At 35.6% G+C, this 20,877-nt stretch overlaps 1 protein-coding gene across 1 annotated transcript; it reads right to left on the bottom strand.

Moving 5' to 3' along the window:
* Nucleotides 1–19,403: 19,403 nt before the first annotated feature.
* PRPS1L1 (phosphoribosyl pyrophosphate synthetase 1 like 1) lies at nt 19,404–20,544 on the bottom strand. The gene has a single exon (XM_037514406.2). It carries the CDS (start codon nt 20,440–20,442, stop codon nt 19,486–19,488), a length of 957 nt encoding a protein of 318 aa, XP_037370303.1. The 5' UTR covers nt 20,443–20,544; the 3' UTR covers nt 19,404–19,485.
* Nucleotides 20,545–20,877: the final 333 nt, after the last annotated feature.

The raw sequence follows: 20,877 nt of genomic DNA on the forward strand, positions 1-20,877 counted from the left end.
GTATTTACCCAAAGGACACAGAAACATCAATTCCAAAGAGCACCTGCACCCCTATGTTTATAGCAGCACTGTTTACAATAGCTAAGCTTTAGAAACAACCCAAGGGCCCAAAAATAGATGACTGAATCAAGAAGATGTGGTACATATACACCATGGAATATTACTCAGCATTCAAAAAAGATAAACCCATGCAATTTGCAGCAATACGGATGGCGCTGGAAGGGATCATGCTCAGTGAAATAAGCCAGAAAGAAAAAGAAAAATACTGGATGGTCTCACTCATAGCAGGAATCTAGAAAACTTAAATAAGGGACCAGGAAAATGAATAACTATAAGAAAGTGAAAATCAAAATCAACAAAAAACTATGAACCAGAGACACTCTATGGGGGGTGGGGGGTGGAGAGGGGAGGGATTGGGGTCAAAATAAGGGGGTTGCAATTGTATGGGGAATATAAAAATAAAATTTATTTAAAATAAATAAATAAATATAAAAAAAAATCTGTTGTTCCAAACATCTCAACAAATGTCATTGGGCATTTTGGTAGTCACTGACAATTTCTAAATAAACTAAGAAAGTTTTTTGAGGGCTAAGTGCACAATTACAGAGAGAGCACAACATCTAGATAGAAAGAAGAGATGGCAAAATGCTAGCAAAAGTTGTAATTTTATGAGGAATTTTATACACTATATTATATTCAGCAACATCTCGGACAAATAACTTACATATGAAAATGAAAAATAGATTTTTAGTAGTTGAAATTAATTTGGTGGTGGTTCAAACTTTGGTACAGTTTCTCCACTCCATGAGCTCTCATTTCTAATCAAAGTATATTAGAAATTGTTTCTCATTGTTTGTTTTAAAACTACCTATTTCAACCAAAGTCCCACTTCTAGAGAAATAATAATGCCCATTTCTACATGAAATTCAAATGTTCAAATATCTCAGTATTTAGATATAACCCATAGAATGCCATAAGCTGTACATTTGAAATAAACGTAGATTTAAGATGTAATGATCTTGCCAACCCCATTTGGAATTCAAGGTTTTATTTCATTAACTCACTGAGCTAGTTTACACTAAAATTTCATCTTTGTTTACTAGAATTTTGTTAGTTACATTCCCTGCAAATTTTTTTTTCCATATTTTAAATTAAGGTGGAGTTTTGGAGTTAATCGTTAAGATGAAGGAAGAATTGTACACTGATAGAGGATAATGAGTATATCATCTCATCAGAACATACACAGATAGGCAAGATAAAACTTAAACAGATTTTGAGTCAAGTGTTTGTAGAATTGAGTCTTTTACAAACTGTATTTATAGACAAAGCAGAGTTCTACCTGACTGCTAGCCAAGTATCACCTGGTACTATTTTTGTATAGTCTATTATTATCAAGAAATGTCTTTGCAAAGAGTAAAAGTATAATAACTTTTGGTCCTCTAAATGTGGATAAGAGCTCAATATCAAAAAATATATATTATTCCTCACCATATAACTAGAAACAAAATTAATCAAAATTTTATGTGTGCAGATGGAAATGCTTAAGCCAGTTTTACAAACCAATTACTGTTCTGTTCCAAAAACCTGTAACTTGCTCAAGATTTAATACACACTGAACAGTCTCAGAACTCCTTGAAGAATAATAATTCAAACTTAATGTAGAATGCAAGTTGACTACTATTTCTATGTTCTTTAGTTTCTATATTTTTCAGTTAAGGCAACATAATTCAGGACCACGCAGGAGGTGTCTTTATAGAATATGTTTTCTGCTGATAGGCCTTTTTATAAAGACTTACGCAGCACAATTTTAGTGATGTAGTACCATTGCTATTAGGGGACCTGATTCTGCACTCCTTATGCAGAATGAATGCCCTAAGACTCCTAGATAAAGACAACTGAATTTAGGTCAAGAAGCAAGTTTTTATGTTAGCATTTGTCATGGATAAATCTTCAGAAATCCAATCAAAGAATCTAAATCTGCAGGGATTTTTGTTGTTTTTATTGTTGCCGAGAATAACTGTTTGATGTCCAGATTAGAGGTTTACAGTGTAAAGTATACACTTTACTGATTTATTTTAAAGGTTTTTGGTTTTTTTTTACAATGTAGGTTATATGTGCTCAGGATATAAAGGTCAGAAAAAAGTTCAACAAAATTAAAATAAAAATTATTCATGATCCCACTCCTCAGGGATAACATTAAGAGTTTAGTAATTGAATAAATATTATAATCAAATTAATATACTTCAAATAATTGATATAAATGTTAAAATTGATAGTTTTAAAATTTAGGCATCCTCTAAATTTTTTTTAGATTTTTAAATATTGCAATGATTCTACAGAAGTGTAAATTGGTACTATCAAAATTTATCCAGTATTGTAAATTAATGACAAATTAATAAATTTTTAATTAAAAAATGCAACATATATTATAATTGTGATTTAGTAAACAATACATTTTGAAGGTTTTCCATAAGAATTTTTGCCATGTCATGAAAACATTAAATACTAAATTTGAAGTGCCCCATTTATGAATCTTAAATTTTTCCTTTACTCTCTAAAAATTTTTTGAACATAGATACCCCATTGTTCATTTTAAGGTAAAATTTACATTTTTTCATGAGTTTAGTAGTTACCAAATGTGTCATTTCCCTAATTTTAAAATACTAAGATTTTAAAATTAAAATTGTTATAGCACTCTTTTTTATTATTATTATTTTTCCTATTGAGGTAACATTGATATATAATGCTGTATAAGATTTTAGATATAAGATCACGCCCTTCAGGTATATGTCACCATACCATAACCACTTCCAAGGTACTGAATGTCATTCACCATAGCCCACTGAATCCACTCCCCACTTTGCTCTCCTTCTTCCCTTTCTAGCCTCAGTTCTACAGTCAGATTTCTGGGGTTTGTTATTACTTTGGTTTTATCAGATCCTTTTCTCGGTTTGTTTTTCTATATTCAACATATAACTGACACCATCAGATTTTTACACTTTTCCTTCTGACTTATTTCGCTTAGCACAGTCCCGTCCACTTCCTCCATGCTGTGAAAACAGCAAAAATTTGTTTTTTTAATAGTTGAGTAGTATTACATTGTGTGTATGTACCATATCGTCTTAATCCACTCATTTGTCTTTGGGCAATTAGGTTGTTTCTATAATTTGACTATTGTAAATTATGTTGCAATGAATATAGGAGTCATATATCCCTTCAAATTATTGTTTTTGCATTATTTGGGTAGATAGATAGCTGTGGAACTGCTGGATCATACGATAGATTGATTTCTAATATTTTGAGAAATAAGCATACTGTTGCCCATAGGGGCTGAACCAGTCTACATTCACACCAACAGTGTATGAGTGTTCTTTCCCCTCATCTCCTTGACAGAACTTACTGTTTTCCAGTCTTTTTATATGGGTCTTTCACACGGATGTGCGATGGTATCCAATTGTAGTTTTGATCTGCATTTCTCTGATGATAAGTGAAGATGAGCATTTTTTCATATGTCTGTTGGCCAACTGTATGTCTTCTTTGAATAAGTGTCTATTGATGTCTCTTGCCCATTTTTTGTTTGTGTTTTCCTTTTGTTGATTTTTAGGAGTTTGTAAATCTTGGCTACTAACCTCTTGTCAGGTGTATGATGTCTAAATATTTTCTTTCATTAAGTTGTTTTTTTTTTTTAAAGACAGTTTCTTTTAATGTGCATAAGCTTTTCAGTTGATGTAATCCTGTTTGTTAATATTCACTTTTTTTCCTGCTGTAGGAGTCAAATTGGCAAACATATCGCTGAGGCTAACGTCATGGAGTGTTTTACCTACCCTTTTTGGCTGTGCTCAACCCACCGTTTTAGGGCTGGAGTCACTGAAGTCTACAGAGATGGGTCTAGAACCCCAGAGAGGAGGTATATTGGGGATACCAAATGCACAAGTAAACCCTTTGCTCCCACTCTCACTCTCACCAGCATATGGATCCCTCCAAGACCTTACCTCACTGCCTAACTCACCATCTACAAGCTCAGGCCTCCATATCTACATACAGAAGCCCAGAGAGGACAAACGTCTAAAGGCATATAAAGCTGGGAAAAGCTAAACAAAAAAATCCTCGGCACCACCTGCTGGCAAGTCTCTAAATTACTAGTACTGTTACTTTTTAAAAAAGGGAAATTGAAAGCAGCAATATGGGCACATGGAAAAATACAAAACAAGGCACCATGAGACCTCAAGGGAGTATATCATCACAAGAAGAGAACAAATTTCCAGAATCCATCCACAGACATGGAAGATCTTATCTCCTATCAGATAAAGAGTTCAGAATTGTGATGGTAAAGAAATTAAAAGAAGGCGGCTCTACAACAAATGAACAACCTGAGAAATAAAATTAATGAAGATAGTTGAAGTTATATATTAAATAAGAAAATAACAGGAATACAGGATGTAAAAAGATCAGCAGAAGAGATAAAAAATTCTGCAGGAAGCTATGAAAGTATTGAATAGACTAACTGGAAGATAAATCAATGATAAATCAATGATAAAAAATGAAATGGAAAAAAAGAAGAAATATTTAGAGAACTGGTGCCATTGGGAGAGGCAACATAAGAATATTAGGTATTCTGGAAGGGGAAGAGAAAGAAAAGGAAGAGAGAACTACTTATTTAGATAAATAATAGAGGAAAATTTTCCAGACCTGGGGAAAGAACTAAATATAGATGACTGTGAAACTGAAAGAACACATGGATATCTAAATTAAATGAGACACATACCAAGACACATAGTTATGGAAACGTACATGACTTCAAGACAAACAGGAATGTTGAAGGTGGCTAGGGACAAAAAGTAGATAACCTATAAAAGGTACTCCTATCAAACTTTCATCAGATTTCTCTGAAGCAACATACAAGTAAGAACAGAATAACATCACATATTCAAAACACTGAAATATAAAAACTGCCAGGTAAGAATATTATGTTCTGTAGGACTACTCTTCAGATATGAGGGACAAATAAAGGTTTTTCCAAACAGAGCTGAAGAAATTTGCAAACACTAGTCCTAATTTATAAGAAATATTGAATGGAGCTCTTCTATATAATTAGAAAAGAAGAAAATTCAAAAAAAATTGAATAAGGAAATAGAACAAAAAAAACAAACCAAAAAAAACTAAACTAAAGGTGAAATTGCAAATTTAGATAGCAAGTATCACCCTAAATATGAATGGACTGAATCCACCAATTGATAGGCAAAGAGTAGCTGGATAGATTAGATAACAAAACACATCTGAGTTCCATAAACATAGGATCAAAGTAAATGCAATCCTACAAGCATATGTAGCACACCCATCCCTGATACAGGGCAGCAAGAGGCACTAAAACTGGCCAAGGATACTGCCCAAATAGTTTACTGGTCATTGTCTTGAAATCTTCACCTGCGTGCACAACCACAAGACTACTCAGTCTCAAAGAACAACAATAATGGGATTTATTTCACAAACCAGGGAAAAACAAAGAGTTACTGAGGCCAAAAATGGCCATTTGCCTCACCCAAAGCAGTGTCCAGTGTTTTCAAGTCCTAAACAAAAAGCATCTAAGATGTTGTCTTCCCACCACTGATGCCTGGAGCACGTGGCAGCCTGACTCTAGGCTAGGTTCCAACTAATGAAGACCACAGAAGAAACAACAGGAGATGCTTCCAGAGCTGCTGAGATGTCCCAGCATAGCACCAGACAAACGACATTAAAGACAGCAACAGCAGAAGCTAAACGACCCAACAATGGGCCCACACTCACATGGCTCAGTGAGGCGCCAGGACTCCAAGTCTTCACCTTCTCTGCCAGGCTGTAACAGCAGCAAAACTGGGAACTGTTTCAGTCGCTCAGCTGCTTGCAAAGAATCAGAACTTTTCCTCTCTGAGATTTGCTGCCTTTCCACATCCTTCAAAGACCTGCACCAGCCTTCTGGAAAATTGGCAGGTGGGGGCTGAAATCGCTGACCCCGGAATCATTGAAGATCTGAAAATGCTGAATCCCAAACACTTAATACTCAGACGCTGAATCCAGAACACTGAATCCTGGGGTCTGCTTCTGCAGTCCTTTATATTTCTTATCAGTTACTCCACCCCAAAAATGCAATACTTTTTTAGCATTTTCCCTGGGGCTATCTATCCTCATCAGCAACACCCTCCAGGTGGCATCATCTGTAACAGTCTTTGCCTTTAGCCACCATTTACATCCCCACCAAACAAAAACTGGGGCAGCCATACCTGTATCAGATAAATTAGACTTCTAGCTCTGAAGGTAACAAGAAAGAGGATTGGAAATTTTAAAGATCTCCAGGGGATTCTAAATTGCAGACAAGTTTGGGAGTGAGGGCTTTAATGGTTGTAGAGTGCCTTTGAATGGAAGCACTCTGTTTAATGTTGTTCAATGCATATGTTTTAAGGTTATTAGTTCTCACAATTTATTTTCTTCCCCCCACACCTCCCCTAACCCTAGTTCTCATAATTTTAAACAATCCTAATATGAACATCCTCTTAGAAATTTTTTTATTATAACCATGGTTAGTTTTTTTTAAGACAAATTTCTATTTCTGAAATTATTGTATCACAAATTTCCAAATTGCCCTTAAAAAATATTCACCAATTTACAATTTTACAAACAAGCATGAATATCTTTTCCAAACCATAGCTAATGTTGAACATTTCTTAATTTGTTTCTATTTTGAAGTAAATGATGCAGTATTTTATTTCTCACATTTACTAGGGACATTAAATTCCACTGCTCAGTTTATTTTGACTGTTTCTTCTGTAAAGTATTTATACATGTGTTTTTGTTCATTTTTCTATGAGGTTATCACATTTTCTACTAATGCTATACATTCTTTGTTATGTATTGTAGAGATATTCAAGATTGTTGTTTGATTTTTATTAATGGTTTGCCATACAGATTTTATCTTGATGACTTTTTTTTCTGAAATACCATTGCATTATAACATATGCATTTCAGATATGCATCATTAAAAAGCAACACATGCATGCACTACTATGATATTTTCACCACTAGGATTTAAAACCTATCTTTCCCTATACCATAGTCCCTTTTCTCCTGATTTACCCATTCCTTTCACCTCTTCTCTTCTGATAATCACTAATTGGTCTTAGATTCCAAATGTTTATTTTTGTTTTATTTATTTCATCTTTGTGTTTTTTTTTCCTCTATATACCACATATGAGTAAAATCATACAGTGTTTGTCTTCCTGTTTTTACCACTAAGAATAATCCCCTCTAGCTCCCTCCATGTTGTTGCAAATGACAGTATGTTACCTTTTTTTAATAGCTGAATGAATAGTATCCCATGCTGTATATATACACCACACCTATATCCCTTTATCAGCTCTTGACTATTGAAAATACTGCTGCAATAAGTATGGGACACAAGTATTTCTTTAACTTGATGTTTTGTATTTTTCAGATAAATACTCAGAAGTGAGATAACTGGATTGTTTACACAGATTTTTTTTTAAGTGAAATGATTTACTCTCCTTTTGTTTTCATTTTTCACATCAATTTCTTGACTTAAAAAATAATCTTTATCAATTTTTCTAGCCCTCAATAATAAGCTTTATGAAGACTAAATTTGCTACTTCTACAAGTAAATGACACATAGAACAATGTAACAGGTTTGTATTATTAAATCATTTTTTGCATTTATTCCTTACCATTAGTGTAAGTGAAAAAAAACACAGACATTCAAAGGTTTAGTGTCACCAAAATTTCTCCTTTTTACAACACCTTTGTAGTTGAAACTCTGCAATTTTCCTGGGTACATTGAAGCAATGGGAAAACAATAATAATGGCACAATAAAGCCAGATGATGTTCAACTGAAAACACTATTTCTTGCTTTATTTCATAATCAAAATCCCAAACATGAAGTTTGAAAGGAATTTGTTTCCCAATAGTGTTACCTTGACATTTGTATTTGCTTGCAATGTAATCTGTAGATATAGATCTCAGGTTCTGTGGAAAGTTAGCATTAAATTACTGGTTAATGTTACTCTGGAAGAATTGTGTTCATTACAGCATGTCTTTGAAACAACTCAAATATCCTTATAGTTGTCCTTCAGTTTATGATGCTGAACGTATGGCACTCTAGCCCTATAAGAAAATGGCAGAGATTTGATTGCCTTGTAGTCTCATTTAGACAGTTAATTTTATCTTTGTTTTCTTAAGTCACATTTCATTGTGCTTCTCGATGGTGCAAAACTAATTGACTCTTATCACAGTTACATTACCTTCAAAGGCAGATAAAATTAATGCAAAGTAAAAGATCACTACAATCAGAGATATCTGGTTAAAAGGGAGACAGGCTTGCATAAAGTAGCTTGTACAATCCACAGAAGACTCTGGCAGAATAATAAATCACTACTTTCTCCAGGTTATCATCTTGTACTCTAGTTCATTATTTTGTATCATTTGTTTTAACCTTGGATTGTCCCTACTACATCTGCTCTGCTGTGATTAATTCTGCTGATGGAAATAAACTGTGGAAGGGCAATGCTGTATTGCATGACTAATTAGTCTACCGAATTATGTCCATAAATTAACATTTTGCTTTTATTCATTTAAATAAATCAAAGTTGTCCAAACCTACTTTGTATAGATGACGAATATCAATTTATTTTTATAACCTTTCAGTTAGCTCAGTTTACCTATTTTTGTCTTAAACAGATACTTGTCTTAACTTTTAAAAAACTACAATATCTTGGTTATTATCTCTATTGACCCAAGAGGAAGAAAGAAAAATTTTCAGGTAAGGTGAGCACTCTACCAGGCTCTCTGCTGTAGGTTATTCTCCCCAGCTCACTCCAGCCCCCAATTTCCCAACCACAGCTCCACCCCTCTCCCCACCATCTGTTTCTATTGGCTATATAAAAATGGACTGTATCTCTCCCAAATTCATATGTTGAAGCTCTAGTTCCCAGTGTGATACTATTAGGAGGTAGGGTGTTTGGGAGGTAGATAGACGTAGATTAGGTCACAAGGGTGGGACATTCTTTATGGGGTTAATATCTTTATGAAATGAGGAGGAGGTGGTAGATAATGCTCTCCAACTTGTGAAATGTGAAGACTGAGCAAAAAGCCTACAAACCAGGAAGTAAGCTCTCACCAGATGTACAATCTGCCAATACCTTCATCTTGGACTTCCCAGTCTCGAGAGCTGAGAGAAATAAATGTTTGTTCAAAGTCACTGAGTCTATGGCATCTTGTTATCGCAACCTGAACTGACTGTTAAATCACATTCTCATAAAAATCTCCTAAGGCCTCTAGCAAAGGGCAAGACTTTTGTAATTACTGAAGGTAAGATCCAAGCCGCTGATATTTTATGATTTCAGCTAAGGACAGCATTAGAATCCCCCACGTTTTTAGTAAACTTTAAAAGTTTGCTCCAAATTGCTTCTGTCTTAAAAAAAATAGTTAAAACAAATTATTTAAGGAACATAAAAATTTGGGGGGGAATCTTTCCATATATTATGCAACATTGGGATGCTTGCTCCCAAAGGTTATTATAGAATAGGACTCCGTCTTTCATTGATCTTATTTTAATAAAAGAAATCAGGCCCTTTTCAACAAAAAAAATTCACTGTCTGCCACTTCAAAAAACTGAATAGTAGAAAAGAATTTACAAGCCCTCAAGTTAATTTCAGAAAGGTTTCACAGTGACTGTCGTAAACTTTTATGCAGAGGTGCCAAAGCACCAGCTCCTGCCTGCTCCTGCAGGCTTGCAGCACCCAGCTGTGCACATTCTTCCCAGTGTTCAGTGAGAGTACACTGGTAACTTGAATTTGGAAAGGGGGGCATTTATTTCTTAAAAATATGTAGATCTGCAAACTGTACAGATCAGGACTTTTGTTTTCCAGAGAGCTGGCTGTTAAACATTTACCAGCACCCCACTATTTATATACAAGGTAAGTGTTGCCAGGCACAACTCTCCTTTTCTGATTAAATTCTTAGGTGGTTTGTAGCAGGAGAATCTTTACATTTATATTCGTTATCCTCCCCTCCCCACTCTTACTACTTCTCCTCTTTTCTCCTCTCCTCTGCTTCCTTCCCCTCCTTTCTCTCCTCTCCCCTCTTTTCCTGGGAGTATAGCTCCTTCCCTAATCTTTCCTCCGTTCTCCATCTTATTTGAAATGAATATCCTCAAAATTTTCTCTCAACGAAACAATCAGGAAACTGTTATTCTCAGACCTTTTAACACAGCTATGTCAGGTACCATCCCAGTTACCACTCTGAATAGGTTTCCACAATTATAAAACCTGTTTTTGGTTTATGCAGGCAGAATCACTGTATTTTTTTCCACGGCATTTATTTTTGACAGAGGCAAGCACCACATAACTGACCTATTATATCATACATAGCTGAATCACTACACAGCTAAGTGACCAGTGTGTTTTCAAGGGAAGCAAAAGATTTTCTAAAAGGGCACTTTTAAAACCCAATGAACTTGCTGTATGAGTCTATTTCATGCCTCCTATTACTATCCTCAATACTGTCAAGGATATATGAATAGAGAAAATGGTCATTTTTATAACATTCTTCTGAACATCTTAGAAAAGTCAGGACTAGTGAAACAAATGAAGCAATCAGGAAAGAATTAAGTACTATATTGTTAAAAAAGAAAATCTTGGGCCACCCTGCCGAAGAGCATGTAGGATTTAACATGCTGGGATTTCTACTTGAGTTTGTCTTTCAGCAAAGGCTAGGACTGAGACCTGTAGGAAGGAGGAAAAAGGGTAGTTTATGTGGGACCTACAGCATGAGGAAAGGACTCTACGTAAGGAAGTCACATCTTACTCTTGGGAATTTATTATGAAATTTGGATAAACCCTTGAGGGCTCCTAAACCAAAAGAAGAGTTTATTCAATGTAATAGTTTATTCTATTATTGGGTTTTTGATCATCAGGGTGATGAGATTTAAACGATGACTTTGAGGATTAGTTTTTCAGTATTATGAAGAACAGATTGTACAGTTAAATATTAGTGGCAAGGGAACAGTAGAAATGACTGAGGTGGGGGCCTTTCCAGTGGTGCAGCAGGTTGAGCACAGTGCTATGAAGCTGTCTGCAGCCTCTGCAGCACAGATTCGATTCCCAGCCGGCCAGAGAGATACCCACATGCCGCGGCAGACATGTCCTGTCGCGCCCACTGCTCCCCTCAGCAGTGTACTTTGGTGTCTGTCTGTTCTGTTCTCCACTCTGTCTCTGGTGAATTCTCTCACCCTCCCTCGCCTCTGGCCTGTACACCAGTTCTTGTATAAATAAATAAATCTTTAAAAACAAAACAAAAAAAAAGAAATTACTGAGGTGGATCTTCTTAAAAGACACATGGGACCTCAATAGGAAATAGGTCAAGAGCAAAACTGGGTGGAAAGTCATGAAGTCTGTGTGACAGAGATGAAGATGTGGAAAATAGGAGGGTGGCTCCAGTGAGGTCAGATGAGGCTCCCATTGCACAGCATCCAAAAGGCACGCTTTGGCTTGATTCTGGAAACTGCCAGAATCCAAAGAGTTAATTTGATGGGTAGAACACAGTAAGAGGAAATCTAGGTGATGGCACAAGAGAGCTGACCAGTTGTGAAAATGCAGCAGTTGCAGGAAAAAAAAAAAAAACAAAAACCACAATATTTCAGACTTCTTCTCAGGAAAGCATGCGGACACCAGAGCCATTAACATCATCTGGTAAAATGTGGGGTCCCAGTCCAAACAGTGACCACAGGAAAGAACTGATAGAATATGGAGAAGAAAGAGAACCAGAGAAAATCCTGGTCTCGTGACCAATGCAAGAGGGTTTTCCAGAGTCTGCTAAACCAAGGAATGCTTGATTCTCACCTAGCAGAACTTGGGCTGAGCTATGTTGGCAGTAAAGAAGAAACAAAGGCTATATAGGAGCCCTACCACCATGGCTAGCTGTTATATGGCTGTGACTAATTCTGCCTATGTTATATTGCAGATTTAAAGGTTTTAATTTTAACTTTGTTAGGATCAGTTTGAAACTAGCAAATTCTTGAGAGTGGCTGAAGAGAAGTGGGAGTTCCAACAGTTAACCTTTGGATTAATTCTACAAGTAGTAAAAGCCTATAATTTAACTTTTTGATATTTTTGCCTTTTGATGTATTTTTTAAAAAGATTTATTTATTTATGCATACAAGAACTGGGGTATAGGCCAGAGGTATGGGGGTGGTGGTGAGAGGATTCACCAGAGACAGAGTGGGGAACAGAACATGCAGAATGACTGAAATACACTGCTGAGGGGAGCAGCGAGTGAGTCAGGAGAGGTCTGCTGGGCCATGTGGGTAGCTCCCTGGCTGGCCGGGGATTGAACTCATGTTGCAGAGGCTGCAGATAGCTTCATAGTGCTGTGCTTAACCCTTGATGCCACCAGGAGGGTCTTGTTGATGTATTTTTAAAAGAAGTATATGTGCCTAAGGGGCTGGGAAAAACTCAGAAACATTTACATTGAATTTCAGAGAAGTGTTGAATAACTATCAATATTAGGAATTGGATTGCCCTGATTCATTTAGATTTTTGATTATCTGAGCAATGGAGAAAGATTTTGGGGGAGTTAAACTTATATTTGTTTTTCTTAAGTTACTTAACTTTCTGCCTTGTCATGATAGCACAATGCACATAATTTAATATTACTTCAATAATTGAAGATTGTACATAACTCATAACCATTACTCTACTGAAGAAGCAGAAAGTGTAATGCTAGAAAATTCTATATTAACTCCATAGCATACATTTTTGTAAATGAGGCCACAATTAAAGCTTATTTTCTCATCATTTGCTATAAGAATTCAGTGTACGTTACACTAATTATGGACCCCATTTAACTCTAAGTTACTGTGATTCCAAGGTTTCTTTACAAGTCTACAGCATACACCTATACACACAGAAAAGGTTAATTGAGGATTTTGCTTTTTTGAATACAAATTAATTATCAAATTTTGAATAAATAACATCTCAGAATACTTCTTAAAATTTCTACACTCTATCCAAATTCTGTTACCAAATAGAGGAACACAGGAAAAAGTCTTGTAAGCAAGTCTATTAATAGAGGGAGATTTCTGTTTCAAGCAAAGCAAAGGAGGAAATCTAGGCTTTATTTCATGTACACACCATGTGACAAAAACTGTTCTAGCTGTTTCACACATGTTCATAGTGAATCATAGCAAGTGTGAAGTATTTTGTCTTCATTATAGAGATGAGGATTCACATTCAAAGAGATATATTAATTAGTTATTAATAAATCTGGTAAGTAGAAAGTCAGAATTAAAATTAAGGTCTATTTAATTCTGAAGCTCATTTTGAATTTCATTGCCTCATATGATAAATACATCCATATATAAACTTTAATAAAGGAAATTGTTAAAATCCATTTTTTTGGATACTGTGGTTGTGAAATTTATATCTATATATATTGCTGGGTGAGTAAAACAAAGTCAATCTCACAGACTAACCTCACACACAAAATAAAAATTTCATTACTTAATATTACTCAAAATAAAAATCAGTGAAGAAGTGACCCTGTTCTCCGGACAACCTAAGAAAAGCAAGGGCATATACATTTCATCTCCTATGTTAGGTTTATCAATTTGAAGTGTCTACTTAGATCCTTGCATTGAGGAGGAACCTGAAGTCATGTTTACAATCAGCAGGAAGGAGTTCTGGGATCCAGTAGGGATGAAGGTCATTGTTATGAGAGACAAAAATGGCTGCTCCTGTGCAAACTTTGGCTAGAACTTCCACACTAATAGTAAAGTACTCTGTGATTCTGGATGCTACAGCTCAGAACTGCCTGCCACACCTAAAATTCTCTCTATCAGTCTCACTTTTTCGGCAGTTTCCTAAGTTTGCCTGATCATAAGCATCATCTCAGTTAATTGTTTCAAATATTGTTTCCTGGTTCAGGGAGATTTAGGAGGTTAAGTGGGATGCCAGGATTTTATAATCTGGCAGGTCTGGGAATATGTGAGTTGCTAAAATATTCGGAAAGCCTCTGCGAAAGACAAACATTAACTGATTAAACAGTAATTATTTAAGACATAATTTTTCTAATAGAGATCTGAGTATTTACAGGCCAGGTGATGGACTGGTGAGCAGAGAAGTTCAAAGCATGTGATAGCTTATCTATCATACCTGGTTCTACCCAACTTAATATTATTGTTAATCCTTATGCTCACTCTACTCCCACACACTGGTTTTCTCTCTATAACACGTGCGTTTTCCCACTTCAATGTATTTGCCTTTGTCGTTCCCCTGCATGATATATTATGTGCGGAGCATTTCTAACCCTCCCTTAAGTATTAAGTCTATTAAGTGAAAAAAATCAAAAAACAAAACCAAAAATCAAATGGTAAGCAAGGAGAGGAAAGAAAGTACAATTTTAAGTCCATGCAGCAGATTCACTGCCTATTTGACAACCAAATAACCTTTAATGTTGTGAAAGGGAGGTTCCCTACCCTAGCTCTGAGTAATGAGTTATGCTAGTCATTGCCTACCATATGCAATGAAATTGGGGTAAAGGAAATAATGGTTTTCCTAGAAAAGAAAGATACAGGATGAGGAGAAATAACACAAAGAAGTAGAAAGTCACTAGTTGCATAATAATTAAATCTGGGTAAATGAGTTATTTAAAATCATTCAATCACTGCCTTATCTTTTCTTATTCTTGCAAGGTGCTCATAAGTATAATCATCTGACTGCATCTTTGAAATAGCATTAGGATTTGGGAAGCATCTTAATAAACACTAACTGAAGCCACTCTGAAGAAAACATCATTAATCATGTCATCTGATAAGAGATACTGTCAGCATTACATTTAGAAATTTATGCTCAGACAGAATTCCAGTAAACATCCCTTGTGTGCATTAGGGATTGGGAACATGAAGTCTTCTTTGTTCACTCTAAGTCTGAAAAAAAATATTGTTTGAAAAATAGACACATTTTTTCTCCCAGTCATAGAGTCTTTCTAGTCCAGTTCATTTGGCACAATGCTGCTGCATTCTTTTCAGAAAGTATTTTCACTGTCACCCTCATCTTCTGAAAACATACTGAAAATGATACAATTGTCCTTATTGTTTTTTAATATAAATTTAAAAAATCTCTAAGTTGATAAAATCTTTGAGTTGGTATTTCTTACCTATTGCTAAGTTTATCCATCACTAGGTAAGGTTTATTATCAATTTAAAAAACTAAAGCATAGTAACTGCTTTGTACATATTAAATATTATGGAAGGCATCTTGAAGAGACAGAGAATTTATGAACTATGCCCAATCCTTAAAAGCCACCCACATTAATCTCACAAGAGAAGACAACACTGCAAAGAATGTGCAGGCAATAGGGATTTATGGGAGAGAGAGACAATCAGATATTGTGATGTTTGTGAAAGAAATGAACCTTGAAGAAAAATAGGATAGAGCCAAGTGAAAGATAACAGAGTGGCTAAGGAGGTTAGGTTAATGCATGCAAAAAATTCATAAAAGAGATTTGCAGGTATTTTTCTGGGGCAATAAATAGACCAGTAAGAGTGGATTAGAAAGTTTATAGTCGGAGCAACGCTCCACATTTTGATAATGTCTTATCAAAAATAAGGATGTATTTTCCTGTAAACAATGAAAACAATCTGTCAAAGTTTTTGATTATTGGAGCAAGGTAATGAAAGTAGTACTTTAGAAAAATAACCAGTGCAGAAGGACTCTGTAACAGGATATTAGAGTAGGCAAATGTCCACCTGATATATTAGTGATATGAAGAGGTCTTGACCTTCAAGTTTGCCTATAATGGCAGAGAATGAGCTGTATCAGTAGAAGGATAGGGAAGAAGTTTGACAAGAGCCAAGAGATGGGAGAAAAGCCTTGTATTATGGTGTCATAAAAATCAAGTGAAGAAGTCATACAGATGTCCAATAGGCACATAAAAAAATGCTCATTATCACTACCATCAGGGAAATGCAAATCAAACACAAAAGGAGATAGGATCTCATGTCTGTGAGACTGGCCTATATTGAAAAGGCTAGAAACAACAACAATTGGTGAGGGTGTGTATTCAGTCTTGGCCTATGTGCATAAGCATACCATGAGTGAGGGAACCTGCAACATAACTAAACTGTGAATATATTATGAAGTCTGTTATTTATTATTCCATGTACTCTCTTTTGTTTATTTTGTATTCTGGAGAGTAGTTTGTCCAAAAATAACTGGTTAAATGCATGAAATAACACCGGGTATACTCAAATACACAAGGTGATAGTGTTATAATGGGTTTAAAGCAGAACTCTTTAAGAGGCTTGAGGTACTTTTCAGGATGTAATCAAGGAAGCAGAAAGTTAAGATCATCAAAAAGCTAGGTATTGATAAGTGACAAATGGCATTAAGAAGCCCATCACAAGCATCACTGTGATCTGGTTTGACCAATTGAACATAAGTACTTAGAAACAAACTGCGATAGTGTTTCCCACTTCAGAGAATCTGAGTAGATTGCAGAAGTATTTGCCAAGGCAGGATTATGAGGAAAGCATCTCCATGGGGACTTTGTAATAGTGATTCTCCTGTAGAATTGATTCAGGCTCCTTTTCCCAGTAATGCTCCTTTTCCCAGTCACTCCATTAAATAGGGTATGTGTGTACCAAATTCCCATAAGTATACATGAATCTGGTTCAGGAATCTAAATTCTGCAATATTAATTTATGTGTACATTCCCACATCAGTAAAACAGTTTTAATTAATGTAGTTCTATAATGTTTTAATATATAGGACAAGAATATTTTCTGAAAGAACTTGAATTCTTTGGCTCACTTATTTTGCCAAATGAATTTTAAGAAATCAAGTTCTCTTTCTAAAAAATCCTGTTAAAATTTTGATTGGGCTTATATTGACAATACTATATTGTAACAATAATTATAAATGACTTGAGGAAACTCTTACACTTGCAATATTCTTTTTTTCCTCTCTAGGTTCATCAGGTATTTCCTATATCTTCTAGTAAATTTTTTTTATACTAATCCTCCAGTTTGGGGTTTTATTATTGGCTATTGTGTAATTTTATTGTTTTAGTTATGGAAGTTTTTTCCAACTTTTTTTTAAAAAACATATTGTGTTGGTAGATAAGAAAAGCAATTTATCTCACAGGCAGTCACTTTACTGACTTAGAAATAGTTTTTGATTAATGGATTTTTTTTGTTGATAATTATGATATCTGCAAATCACCAGTGTTTTGCTTCTTTCCTTTCTTTCCAGTATTACCATATTGTTTTTCTTGCCTTATTTCATTGATTTAGAAATTTGTCTAATTTTAATGGGAATCTTTTCACAATTATTATCTTTGTATATCTCTAGTAGATTTCATTAAGCTAAGCAAATTTAACTCTATTCGATTTACTGAGTTTTTTTATTTTTACAATGTTGTTAAGATGATTGTAGTAAAGCTACTTTATTATGCATATTCATTGTAAATTTCCTTAACAAGACTTTTCTTTAACAAGACTTTTATACAAGAACCGGGTACAGGCCACATGCACAGGAGGGCTAGAGGATTCACCGGAGACAAAGCGGGGAACAGAACAGGCAGAGTGTCTGAAATACACTGCTGAGGGGAGCAGCCGGCGAGACAGGAGAGGTCTGCCCCCATGTGGGATTCTTGCCTGGCCGGCCGGCCGGCCGGAATCAAACCCATGCTGCAGATACTGTGGACAGCTTCACAGTGCGGCGCTCAACCACCTGTGCCACCAGGGAGGCCCTCAGCTATTACATTTTATAAATGTTTTCATTCATGCTGCAAAAAAGGTGAATTATCTGTTTGATTTCTATATATAATTATTAAGTTGTGCTAATGGAGCTATTTAATCCTATACTACCTCTCATTGCTATTTTATGAGAGCACTTTGTTAAAATTTCCTTCTGTTGTTGTTCCCAACCAAAAAATCTATCTCTTACAAGATTGTTACAACATATTGACTTTGGCTGAGATACATATATTTGGTCTTTTTTATTTTCTATGCTTTCTTCCTTATTTATTTCCTATTTTCTTTTAATTTGTTTAGCTTTGCCTATACTGTTTTTTAAAATATAGGTATTTGGAAGTAATTTTCCCATTATTTTTCTTCTTTTGCCCTTGAATTTTACAAAAAAAATTTAAACTTAGGTTTTTCTATAATGTCAGTTACTGATATCAATAATTTCCCTCTCAAACTGGATAATATACCTTTATTTATTTAATGTAATTAGACTAACCCTAACATTTCCTAACTTCACATAGTGATATAATTTTAATATGAATTTATTTTAATAACTGTGATTTTCTTCATAATTACTGTGATAATTTTTTTCTATCAATTTATTTTCTTTACTCAGCATTATCAATTTAATTTTTTCTTTACTCAGCATTATCTCTTTTATCCCACATATTCTTGGTTGTTTTCAGTATCCTCAAGTGATACTTTTAGTAAATGTTCAAAGTGGCTAAGCTCTAAGTCTTAATCAAAATGCTTGATCAAATGCTCAATCAACACAGGTCTACTGGTGCTGAATTTTTTAGTCATTACTTAAAATTGACCAGAGTAGTAGGCTAAGATTAAGTAATCTACAGAGAAAAATCTAATGCAAATATTAAAAAGGTTATGTTGCAGAAAGTAAATTTGCTTTCCAGAAGACTGACTGGTACATTGAACATTAGACCCAATAAGATATTTAGCCAGAAAAAGTTCAAGAAGTTCAAGGTAAAGTTTAATCCTAAGAATAGGTACAACGATTTAAGAATCTAATATATATCGTCTCCAGACGGGGAAAAATTTGTCTTCTCCCAAGAAGCATTTATTGCACTTTGTAGTCTCCTTTCACCATCTCATCCAGTAGTTGTTCAAGTTGAAAGCTGATGCTCCTGATTTGCAGAGCTATCATCAATCAGGAGAATTAAGTTTTGGTAGGCCCAGGACTCTGGGCAATTTAACACAGACCTTTCAGAACTTGTGACAAATCAGGGTGGGAGGGAAATTAAAAGGGAGTTGGATGATTAGAAGTAGGTGGAGGATGGTGGTGGACTGGGTTGTTTGTTCGCATTGCTAGGTGTTTTGTGCAAAGTAAATCCTGAAACATTCACATGTAAAGTAGCCTATACTTCCTTAATTACTTTCAGACACCTCTAAACAACACCCTCAAAAATCTGAAATCAGCAGCTGAAATGTAAATAAAGCTGCAAGGCTCACAAAATCATCAAAGGAGACAAAATGAGACCACCCAGGTAGGAGACCCCAGTGATTATTCTCAATTTGAGTAAGATAAACTCTAATATTCTTGATGTGGTATACAAAAGTCACACTGGATAAAGTTGACTCCAATGCTAAGCTTTTCATCAAATAGGGGAAAACAACAGGCAGGGTGTATCTTTATTGTACCATACTTTATTTTACAATAGACTAATCTTGAAATAATCTATTATAAAGGGACATGGCTGAATAGGTAGGAAACTGATTCCCCATTGTGAGTTCTCCTTATGGCTTCTGCAAGGATCATGGCAATGTCAATCACCTGTATTTTGGAGCAAAGCTTCATCTTAGCCTCTTGAGGTATGGTGTTGGTGACTACTACTGCTTCAAAGCATGCACCATTGATGTGAGTAATGGCAGGGCCAGAGAAGATTCCATGAGTCAAGATTGCATAAACTTTGGTGGCTCCCGCTGAGAGAAGTTTGTCAGCTGCATGGCAGATTGTGCCACAAGTGTCAGCCATGTCATCCACCAAGATGGCCACACGATCCTTCACATCTCCCACGAGTACCATGCGATCCACTTCATTGGCCTTCTTCCGTTCTTTGTGAATTAAAGCAAAGTCCACATTCAATTGGTCCGCGATGGAAGTCACTCTCTTAGCTCCACCAGCGTCGGGTGAAACAACAGTGCAGTCCTTCCACCCAGAGATATTCTCCCTTATCCACTTCAGGACAGCTGGCTCTGCATACAAATTGTCTACTGGGATATCAAAAAAGCCCTGAATTTGAGAAGCATGTAGGTCCATGGTGATAATATGATCTGCCCCTGCTATAGTCAGCATGTTTGCAACAAGCTTGGCAGAGATTGGGGCTCGGCTTTTATCTTTCTTATCCTGCCGCGCATACGGGAAGCATGGGATGACAGCTGTAACCCGGCTGGCTGAGGCGATCTTGCAGGCATTAATCATGATTAGAAGCTCCATTAGATTATCGTTGATTTCACCACAGCCACTCTGCACGATGTAGACATCCTCTCCTCGAACACTCTCCCCAACTTCCACGCAGGTCTCCTGGTTGCTGAATTTTTTAGTCACTACGTTGCCTAACTCCAGGCCCAGACGGTCAGCAATTTTCTGGGATAAATCCGGGTGGGAGCTGCCGCTGAAGATTTTAATATTTGGCATTTTGATCAACTACCCTAGTCACTCTTCGGTCCAGCGATCTCTACTGCTGCCCAGATTACAATAGAAGACAAACCACAGATTGTAACGGCTTCTGGAGCTAACTGTTCCTTGTAGCACGTGCAGCTCTACCTCGCCCTTGGATCTTTAAAAAAAAGAAAGTCTGCTTGGTTCCCACTTCACACTTTATCACTAAAGAACCAAATTTTCTTCAGTTTATGGTTTTTTTTTTTGCATAAGTGCATGTATTTTTTTTCATATGGTTTTTTAAACAAATTTAAATACGTAAAATATTATATAAAACTACAGGCAAAAGACAAATTTAAAGGGAAAGCTACTGACAGGAGAATGCGTCTAATATATTTTTGAGTTCTTCCAATTAAGTCAGAAAAAGATAATTAAATGTAAATGTTTGAAAATAGGAAAAAATAAATAGCT

The sequence above is a fragment of the Talpa occidentalis genome, unplaced genomic scaffold, assembly GCF_014898055.3.
Source record: "Talpa occidentalis isolate TD23 unplaced genomic scaffold, MPIMG_talOcc4v2.1, whole genome shotgun sequence".
Taxonomy (NCBI): Eukaryota; Metazoa; Chordata; class Mammalia; order Eulipotyphla; family Talpidae; genus Talpa; species Talpa occidentalis.